This window comes from Lepidothrix coronata, unplaced genomic scaffold (genome assembly GCF_001604755.1).
Source record: "Lepidothrix coronata isolate B3197 unplaced genomic scaffold, Lepidothrix_coronata-1.0 Scaffold206, whole genome shotgun sequence".
Taxonomy (NCBI): domain Eukaryota; kingdom Metazoa; phylum Chordata; class Aves; order Passeriformes; family Pipridae; genus Lepidothrix; species Lepidothrix coronata.
In genome coordinates this window covers 1,251,376-1,262,455 of record NW_016690386.1, presented here as the reverse complement: position 1 = coordinate 1,262,455, position 11,080 = coordinate 1,251,376, and the positions used below count along the sequence as shown (strand labels likewise).

Genomic DNA, 11,080 nt, shown 5'->3' with positions numbered 1-11,080 from the left:
AGGAAAGGAAAGGAAAGGAAAGGAAAGGAAAGGAAAGGAAAGGAAAGGAAAGGAAAGGAAAGGAAAGGAAAGGAAAGGAAAGAAAAGAAAAGAAAAGAAAAGAAAAGAAAAGAAAAGAAAAGAAAAGAAAAGAAAAGAAAAGAAAAGAAAAGAAAGAAATAGGGGGAAAAGACCTGGTTTTCATGATAAAGTGCTCAAAAAACATTAACATACTATAAAGCCAGTAATTGTCAATGCTAGAATGGAATTGGAACACAGAACAACACTGGGTATACTATTTTTTGAGAATCAAGTCTTCTTTTTGTAGTTTATACTTGCAGAACGTAAGTAACAGCTCCAGTAACATCCACATTTCACATCTTGAAAACCAGGCTGGAAATGTAAAATTCAGACACATAAAACTCTAAAATCTAGAAAAACAATAGTGATCTTCGAACGATCGTTATCCCTTTAAATTAGAAATGATCTGAGGAGACCAGGGCTCCATTTGGGGTTTGTGAAACCTAAACCAGGTGCAGTTTCATGTTCCACTTTATTCAAGCCACTAAAGCTCGGGGGTGTAGACCTGGGTTTGAGGTCCTCCCTTTTTTAAAAAGCAGCTGGAAATGTTCACATAATTTTGTATAAAAGCAAAGGCTGTGGGACACAATAAACCAGTCCTGGTCTATTTAAAAATTAATACAGTCGTTATGGGATTTTTTATTTTGCTCACCCTTCAATCATCTCTCCAGGGAGTTCCCTATTATATCAGAAGAAACAAGCTGTGTCAGCAGAGGACAAAACTGTGGGTGGAATGAGGAAGAAGAAGTAGAAGTAACATAAGACACCTAAATATTGTTTCTTTCTTCTTTTTCTTTCGTGCAGCAGTATTTAAAAACATAGGAATTAACTGTAAGGCTATTCATCAAAGTCATCACCCATTAGGAACTAAAAAATAAATCAAACAGCAAGCATTCTGTCAATGTACAGTGTGAAGGAGCAAGATTCAGGATGGGAGAGATTCCAGGCATGGAGAAAGACATACAGCAATTGACAGGACTTTATTATATGGACTTTACTGTTATTATGTGGTTTCATTGTAGTCATATTACACAGTGCACAGCCTGGACTTGCCTGGTCTTGCCACGAGTTTGCCTGCTCCCTGCTTCCCCGCTCCTTTCTCTGAATGGCTGAAGAAGCTGCAGAGAGGAGACAGCTACTATTCGCCCCTTCCACGTTCCTCCCCCTTTTGCCTGTGCCCCTATCCCGATTTGTTCCTCTGTTTGTCTGTCTCATGCTCCACCCCATGTTCTGGCCCTTTCCCCAGATAAAAAATCCTGTGCACGCCTCAATAAAGCATTCTACTTGCACCCTACCTTGTCTCCCGAAACCATCTGTGCTGTGTCACGGCCCCATCCCCCCTCGGACCGTGGCAGTACAGATCCTTGTACTGGTGGAAGGGGAAAGGGTTTACATTGTCGGTGATATTAGTGAGATTTGAGGGTATTCTCTGTGTGATGCCTAGGAACAAGCTAGCACTGAGTGTCCATCTGCTGGAGTCTTGCAGCTGGGGGAAGCCAGGAAGAGTATAAGTACAATAAAAACAAACCTCTCATCATATTTTCTTCCCCCTTCTCAGACAGTAAGGTGTGTCATTTAATGACAATAGGATATTCCAAAATTAACTACACTCCTGAAGTTTTCCTCATCCCTGGAGTAGTCTTTCCTCAAGAGTACTGGATAGTTCTTATTTGGGACATGGTGAAAGATCAATATTCCTTCAGAAGGGAAAGCTATAACGAAGGAGCAGGCAGCCTTCTCATGAAAGATTTTAGCTAACTGTCAGTCTCACTCGCATGTTGTGTGTCCTTACTTCATTGCTCTTATAAACACTATTGTACAAAGAAATCATTACAGAAAGACCATGTCATATCAAGAGAACAGAAGCATCTTCCGTAGTGTTTTAACTTGCCTTTAAGTCAGACCTTTCCCCATTTCCAGGAAATGCAATTCAAATCTACAGCAGAGTAGTCATAAAATGAAGCAGAGATGGAACGGACAGCAACAACCCCTGCCCTTTATTGCTTTTTAATTACCTTTCTCTCGATTTTTTGGAACTTCTCCTGAAACACTTTAGAATCTTGTGAGGAGCTTTGCAGTGCATCCACACTAGCCATTAGAGTCAGGTTAACGGATGCCTCAACCTGTAGGTTAAAATATATTATTATTTTTGGGGTACAAATAAAACTCTGTGAAGACATCAATGAAAATATAGAATAATACTGTACCCGAGATCTGTACACTGCTCCTAAAATACCTCCTGTGACCTGAAGAATCAGGATAAGAAGCAGTCCAATAAAAAACTAGAAAAAAAAAAAACAAAAAGGGGAGGAAACTATAGTACTTTCAACCAAGATTACATAATTTCTTCTAAATTACCATTAATCTTTCATGTGCTTGAAAAACCATGTAGGTAGAATGCAATTCCAGTCAGAGCTGCTCCAGTTATTTCTTCTTTGGTGATAAAAAAAATTAGGTGCTCGAGACAGAGTGTGCGCAGCTGATGATCATAACAAGGTGCACACCAGAGCGGTGCCAAGATGGGCAATGTGTATATGAAAGTTGTTGGGCAGGAGGACACGGAGGACATTCTAGGTGGACCAGCAAAGGAAGCAACTGGGAATTTATGAAATTAAATGGGATAGGTAGTGGGGGAGGATTAATGGAGGGAACTTTGGTGATGGCTGGATGGAAAAAAAGCTCAAGTCTCTCTGGACCCTCTCGTCTTGTTGATGAGACCACCCATCATTTTTACCACACTAGAATTCAGAAGAGACTCAAGCTTAAGGTAAGCAATGATAACATATGATCATAAAAGTGCTTTTGGTTAAACTAAAAGGCTCCCATCCTCATTTGATACTACTCTCAAGGACTTTATCCATCAAATGTAGCTGTGGCCTGTTAAAGGTAGACAAATATTTTTCTTTCCTACCAAAAGCAGCATGCACCGGCTCTCCCTTACAGCACCACAGCACCCCAGAAACCCAAGGATCATAATGATGGAGCCCACGGCAATCAGCAGATCAACCGCTGCAAACGCGCTGCTGTTTATCTCCAGCTCCTGAAATGAGAGGAAAAAAGTCCTTCAACTACGAGAAGGTCCTCCTAAAAATATCTATATCCCCCAAAACAAGATAATCACTTCATAATTGATAAGTGAACAGTCTGGCAACCACAGAGAAATTCATAAATAAACAAAGGTCTAATGCTACCTTCTTAAATGTTTTAGTGGGGAGCTCAGTAGAACCTGGCTATTCACAATCTTTGTTTCTACACAAGATGAAAGTCAACTTACCGAGTAAATAAAAATGTCTTTTCTTTAAAGTGGTTTTCAGTTGGCTTTCAGTTGATGAATCTTTGCTTTTTAGTGGAAGTAGCAAACTTGATTATCTCAAAACTTCTCCTATATTAACCAAATGTTAAAGAAACGAAACCTCTGTTTGTCATTAGAAGGCCAGGAACATAGTCTGTGGCTGTTCCTGAGAGAACACTTCTCAGAGCAATGCTGGATATATTACAGAAATAGATGTATTTTCCAAAGGAGCTTTTTTTTTCCTTTTTTTTTTTCTCAGGTATGATCTCTAATACTACCCTCAGAGATGAGGACTCTATTTTGATGTGTGGGATGTTCACTAAACAATTCATATACCTCAATATTAAAAAATATCAAATTATTCAGTTCCCACAGGACTGACTAAGGCCAAAGGCCAAAACAGAGGAAAACATTCAAAGAATGTTTTCCAGTGTGACTGGTGCCAAGATTAGCAAAAATGTCTGGAAATTGTCACATTTGTCTTCTGATAATTGCAAAGGTATATCGACAAGTATAATTTGAGGAATGTGTTGTTCTTTCCCCTTCCAAGTTATTTATTCTTAGAAAGCTCTATTCATCTACAGCCAAATCCTTATGCTCTGCTCAATTATTACTCAGGAGAAATATACATTGGTTTTGAATGGGAACTTTGCCTGCCTGGAAGCAAAAATGTGAGAAAATTCTTTCAATTTTGGTCCCTACTTTTAATTCACAGATTTTTGGGGAATACTAAGTGGCACTTCAGGAAAGTAGTTTGTCACACATTTAAGTATGTTTTTCTGAATAGGAAATCTCTCAAAAAATAAGAAACGATAATAGTGGTTGTGGTTTTCCAAGCTCCATTGTACCATCTGAGCCATCATTCTAGAGACTGTCAACTAGCAAGTATGGCAATTTTAGCTTCTAGCAAAATACTGATTGAGGAGTGAAAGTTGTTATTCTTCCTCCTCCACAGGACAGAATGGCAGAGCTCTCCACCATGACTTAATTTACCCAGTGACACAATGTCATCATGAACCAAGTTCTCTTGATCTGTCCTCTGCCAGTCATGAGAAATCTGTGTGCATCTGCATGAAACTACATTAATAACACTAGCAGACACTTCTTGTAGTTACATATCTCTGCTTGCATCAATCATTTTATCTGACTGCCTGCACCATGTTGTTTAATCTTAACATCATAAAATACATTAATCTTTACCCACACAAACCACCTCAACAAAAACATAGAAAATTTTTGGAAATGAAGATGGTAAATTGAAATGTATGTAGTAGCTTCCACATTTTACATGGTCCTGGTATGACTGCATGCATTTACCTGCTGAACATCTTTACTAACACGTATCCATATGGAGACTCCCAAAATAATGGAACCACACAACTGCAGGAGAAAACAAAGACAAGTTAGAAAAGTCAACAATTTTTACTAACGTTCAATATCCAAATTGCACCAGATGCTGTCCAAACTTCTGAAATCATTTGTTTGGCGAAGTGAAAGAAACATGAATTGCTGGAGCATAGAATATTGATTCATATGCAGGAAAATTTGGATCTTCCGGTATGCACCAAATCCCTGACGTTTCTACCTCAGAGGACTAAACATTTCCTTGGTGATTTATACACGTGGTTGGGAAGCACACAGAAATTCTGTCAGATCCGAGAGGAATATAAATTGCTATTGTATGTATATAACATGTCTGTAAACAACATTTCTTGTATAATGGAAATGTGAGATTTGACAAGGGATGTTTGCATAAATGATATTTCTAGATTTATTCAGGACACATATCTAGAGACATATTCTCTATGGTAAAACTACCAGGAAAAGTTCTAAGTAAAGTTTTTCTGCAGTTTCCAATGCAGCAGTATCTGGCCATCTCCAGTCCTTAGAATAGTCCTCATAAAATGCCAGTAGTAATTATTTCCATTACATTTTTACAGAAAACAACCATACTTGGTCATGTACATGTGAATGTTAGACCAGAATGACTTGCTTAAAGATGTTGAAGTCAGGGAAGATGAATCCCAGGTCCAGATACATTACCTCATCACTAATTGAGCTCCTGTTTCATTATTTGTTGAGGTACTACTCCACTGTACAACAGTCACCCTATTCCTAACCTTGTTCATCATGATTCTAACACAGAATTTCTCTTTATTAGACGTTGGAGACAGGTTTTTAAGAGGCTAATGAGGAGTAAGAATTGTGCCTACTGAGACGATTGGTAGGAAAGAGAGATCACTGAGGATCAGAGACTAGTCATATTTAGAATTATCTTCCTGTATACCATTAATACTGAAGTCATAAATTGCCCTGAAATGTTGTTATGAGTTTCCCATGAAGGCTGGGACTATTCTTAACCTTTTAGAATTAAAATAATTATTTTTATGTCTTTTAGATCATTTTTCTTTAAAAATATTTTCCCCTCAAAAGTTTTCATATAATATTCAGCATCAAAGACTATAATGACTTTAGCAGATTATTTAATATGGAACAGAGCCAGCAGTTAGACATGAGTACCACATATTTTCCTACTCTAAGTAAAGCTCCTGTAAGTACCTTTTAAACACAAAAAGGAAAGCTGTACAATCAATGACAGCTATAAAACATTATCAAATTTAACTAGAGCTCTCAATGAAACCTTGTGAATCCCACTGAATCTGCCTAGAAACTGATTGTATCATATGACTCTACTTTTGGGTCTTGTTCAGCAGCACTATGTGGCTATCCGTCAGACAACATGGGCTCGCTAAATGTGAAAATTTCCACTGATGCATCTTTTGCTACAAATCCGAACAGAATTTGGCACACCGCCTTTCTTGTTACGTAGGAGCTCCCATAAAAATACAGCACAGTAGTAGAAGTAAATATAGCTAAATGTACTTAGGAACTTACCAGTCAGATGGGAATACTACAGTATCTATTTCCTCCACGCAAAAGAAGAAACATCACTTATAAATCAAAATTTTAGTAAGCAGTGTATATATTTTAATTTTATAAATAGAGATGGTTTAGTCTGATAAAAAATGTTCCATTCCAGTAAAATCTTAACGTTTTGTTTCTGTTTATTTTCATAATATACAAAGTGTATAAGAATATGCGGAGAAAAGTTTTAAAATTACAAATAAAAATGGTCTGTTCCCAAAGAGTCCAAGTTGAACATTTCAAGTTTGCTGGAATATCTATCTTAATTTTTAAGTTTTCTTAAAATAAAGTTTTAACTAAAGAAACTTTCATATCAAGAAATTTCATTTTTAATGAAACCAGTATTTTCCGACGGAATAAAATTAGTGTCTTTGCAAAGGTCCTCACCCATTTTCCCAAAACTAGATGGCTATTGTAGTTTCGCCTCAACTCATAAAGAATCAGTGATCTTATCTCAGTCTCATGAACTGAACAGGAACAAGACTGCTGTCTATCAAATTTGATTGATCCTTCTCTTCTCAAGCCCTTCAGTCTTGGCCTGACAAAGAAATACAGCCTAGTTAAATTAATATCACCTCAGATGAGCCTGCTGTGATTCTGGATCACCAGTATATCAAGACTCTGCACTTCTCAAACACAAAAATACCAAACCTATAGGGAATTCCCTCCATTGGCACACACTTTTCAGGCAGTTCAAGGGTATCAGGAGAAGCTTTCTACAAGGTTGCTTCTGTTCAGGAAAACATTTGACTGGAACACTTCCTTGAGATACCTGAAATTAACAGTACTAGGAAGGTTTTACAGAGAATGCAATCTATGGCTCAACATACCTGCTAAGCTTCTACTAAGCTTCTACTTCCAGGAATCGAGATGTTCAGATGTAAGGTTAGGGAAAGGGGCCACTTTGTAGGTGGAACTGCAAGTCCAGTACAAACAACTGATCAAAGTAACTCTGTTAAAAATCATGTTGCCTCAAATTGGCATTACATATCAATATTTAGTGAAAAAACCAAGGTAATTCTACAATTTTTTGTGATGTGGCATAGCAGAAGCTGACACAGTAGAGGCAGCAGGTGAGACTGGATATCCTGCAAACTCTGAAGAAGCAAAATAGGAAACATCTGACATATGTGTGAGGTTTAATGCACAAAAGTGACAAGGATTAATTTAAGGACTATTAGAAACTCCATATAGGCACTCACCTCCGAAGTACAGATCTTAAAAAACCCATGGTCAGCTATGTTTCATCAAACTGGGAAGATGCAAAACTCTATTGATATGCTAGAGCCCAGCATGGGCTCATGGGGCTGTAGGTTCCCAGGGGACACATGTCATGTAGTGAAGCCATAGCCACTTTGCAGAGCTATTTTGGACTGTTCCAGGACTTACACACTTAGTGTGATGCTGTAAGAGCTGCTTAGAAAAAGGCATCAGAAGGCTAGGAAGCCCGTTCCTGAGCCTTCTAAGAGGGGACACTCCCAGAGAGATTGCAAAGGGTGTAAACTGGAAGGACACCAGGTAAATATGCAACTGTCATTTTTATCTAGTTAAGGTTAAAGTAACCTCATTTCCCACTATCTATAATTTTCCACTTGTCAACTGCTTTGTGCAGTAGAGAGAGCAGCTGTGACACCAGTGGATGTAGAGTAATCACTGTTCCCTCTACCTTGCTACAGCAATTTAATGATTTCCAGGAATTAGAGACAGGAATGTGAACCATTGTACTCCTTAAGCCCATTTTCCTGTTTGCACCACATCTGTTCTTTCCAATCTTGATAGTGCTAAACACCATCCTTTAAAAAATCTAAATATGGCTGCATGCCTGTCCTCCTCTCTTCCGTTCTTCCTTATCTCGATAGTGCTAAACACCTTCCCTTAAAATAATTAACTACAGCTGCATTCCTGTCCTTGTCTGTTCCATCCAGGCAGTCACATACACAGCAAATGCTCTCAGCATATTCTTCCTCAGAATACAGTGTGGATTTTCCAACTTTGGCATAAAGATAGGAAGTTTGTTTCACACATGCTACTTTTAAGACTCCCCAGGATCGTGCCCCCTTCTTTTTTTCCCTAGGAAACCAATGCTGGAGGCATGGGGCATTATTCAAATGTTCATTTCAGAAGTAGTTCGGAACTTTTCTAATGCTAGTCTGAGACATTTGCCCTTGTTTTAGCTTACAGTAAATACAGATGAATGTGAACAGGTATGCTGAGTTTGGGTGGGGTAAAGTTAATTTTCTTCACAATGGCTAATATTGGGCTGTGTTTTGGATTTGTGCTGAACACAGGGTTGATAACATGGAGATGTGAGACACGGTCAGGACAGGTGACCCCATCTGACCAAAGGGATATTCCGTACCATATGACATCATGCTGAGCATATAAAATGGGGGGAAGAAGGAGAAAGGGGGGATGCTTGGAGTGATGGTGTTTGTCTTCCCAAGTAGCCGTCACATGTGATGGGGCCCTGCTCTCCTGGAGGTGGCTGAACACCTGCTTGCCCATGGGAAGCAGTGAATTAATTCCTTATTTTTTTCTTTGCTTGCGTGCACGGCTTCTGCTTTCCCTACTAAACTGTCTTAATTCACGAGTTTTCTATCTTTTACTCTTCTGATTCTCTCCCCATTCCCATTGGTCAGAGAGTAAGTGAGTGGCTGTGTGGTACTTGGTTGCTGGCTAGGGTCAAACCACAACAACAGGAAAAACTTCCTGAGGGGCAGGAATTCCAATTTAGAAATGTACGGATTTTTGTAAGTACTGTTGCAGAAAAACTTCAACACAAATGTCAGATATCTTCAATCTGCCTTTATAGAGGTGGAGGGAGAAAATGGGGGAGACAGTCCAAACCATTGCTGCCCTGTCAGGAATTTCTTTGTAAGGTCCACAAACTATAAAAGAATTTTGTTAATTCTTCTAATTTTGGCTAGCCACAAATTTTCCAGGGCTACTCTTTGTGGTCCCTTTTGAATGGTATCACCTTTCAACTTGTATAAAATCTCTTGAGGCGAAGCCCATAATGTGGCTAGTAGTTCTACTTCTGGTTTCATAGAATCATAGAATCAGCTGGGTTGGAAAGGACCTTCGAGATCAAGTCCAACCCTCGATCCACTACCGGTGCGGTTGCTAGACCATAGCACTAAGTGCCACATCCAGTCTCTTTTTAAAAATCTCCAGGGACGGAGAATCCACCACTTCCCTGGGCAGCCCATTCCAATGTCTGACCACCCTCTCTGCAAAGAAATTCTTTCTAATATCTAACCTAAACCTCCCCTGGCACAACTTGAGACCATGGTTTCAGTGAACCTCTGGTGAACCTGACAAATCTCTGTCAGAAAATCTGAGTGAGGTTGAACCATGAGAGAAATGTTCTTTAATTCGAACCCTTCCAGAGCTTCCAGGACTTGAAATTCTTGCAAACCAGCTGAGATGTCATACATACACAAATATGGTTCAAATAACACTAGAAATCTGCCTGCTGCCCTGTGCTGTATCAGCCTTGATACAGCTATTTGTTAATATTGCCAGCTCATACCATCTTACAAACATTTACTGTCCACCACCAGAAACGAATTATGTACTGAATGTAAAGCAAAGAACCACAAAGAAAGATATGAAAACCATTTATCAATTAGGAGGCTAAAAAAATCAAGTGAATTTTCCACATCTTCTGTTGCAACTACATTTTCAAGATCATACCATTTGGATGCAAGAAGCAGACAATAAAAGAAAGAGAACTCTAAGTGGAAAGTCTGTTATCTTCTGAGAAGAGTAATGTCTATTGACATGAGGGGCACAATATGAACAGGGAGACAGACTTGTGGCTTGTCTGCTTTTGAATGTGTAAGGAAAGGTATTTAGAAGGAAAAAGACAAAGGGAAAGGCAAAACTTATTCTCCATTCTCCCCTCTCTGATTTAGAATCATACTCTGGTTCCACTTATGTTCTATTTTCTTTACAATTCCTATAACTACAGCATTCAAATAATGGTGAACACATTTCATACATCACTAATAACAGTTTAAACATCAACTTACCCAAAATAAAAAGTTGAAGATGAACATGGAATACTTCATGCAGCTGCTTACACCCGCCATTTTCAACAAGCTGAGACAAAAACGAGCACTGCAGAAGAAGGTTTCCTAAGAGTTTGACCTTGATATAGAAGTTGGGTTTGTGTCTTCAGAAAACCTCTCAAACCATGTCAAATACACCATGCTCTGCTACTGAAAGCAAAAATTATGACCAAGTTATCGGCAATTAAATAGTTCCTTTGCCATGGGTAAATATTAACCAGAGCATTGGGGAAGCACTACCAGATGTTATCACTGAGTCTCCAGACCCGTATGTGTCATGGTGATTTGTACTTCTTCGTAATCCCACTACTTGTCCTACACCTCAAAAGTAAATAATGCAGCAAAAGTCATAGTTTAAGGAGAAAGAGAAGTGAGCATAAAAGCATTTTACAGACCTGCTTTTAAGAGGTGGAAATTATTGAACTTCTTAATGCTTTACATTGCAGGGTTTACTCTTTCACTGCCTGGGGATCGTTGCCAGCATTTGTTCAGTCATGTTCACAACTGCCACTTCAAATGTTCAACCGGCATAAAGGGATGGGTCTGCTTTATACTGGCAGAGGAGGGGTAAGGAATCTGCCAACATTTTCTCCCTCTGAGTATCTACTTCAGATCCTTTTTCTCTTCCTTACCAAGTCAGGATCCCAGGAACCTGAGCGCTGTGGTGCACAAAGCATCCTGCTGTGTAGGTTTTCAGAAGTGTTGTGAACCCAAGTGCATCAATCCCAGT

The 11,080-nt window shown here is 39.0% G+C and overlaps 1 protein-coding gene across 1 annotated transcript in view; it reads right to left on the bottom strand.

The window, feature by feature from the left end:
• The window catches only part of TSPAN8 (tetraspanin 8), a 16,550-nt gene extending 6,055 nt beyond the window's left edge, over positions 1-10,495 (bottom strand). The window contains exons 1-5 of the mRNA XM_017832802.1: positions 10,312-10,495; positions 4,670-4,732; positions 2,972-3,100; positions 2,268-2,342; positions 2,076-2,183 (exon numbers count right to left, since the gene is read on the bottom strand). Of these exons, the coding sequence (XP_017688291.1) occupies positions 2,076-2,183; positions 2,268-2,342; positions 2,972-3,100; positions 4,670-4,732; positions 10,312-10,371 (435 nt within the window). The 5' untranslated portion in view covers positions 10,372-10,495. The remainder of the gene's footprint in view (positions 1-2,075; positions 2,184-2,267; positions 2,343-2,971; positions 3,101-4,669; positions 4,733-10,311) is intronic.
• Positions 10,496-11,080: the final 585 nt, after the last annotated feature.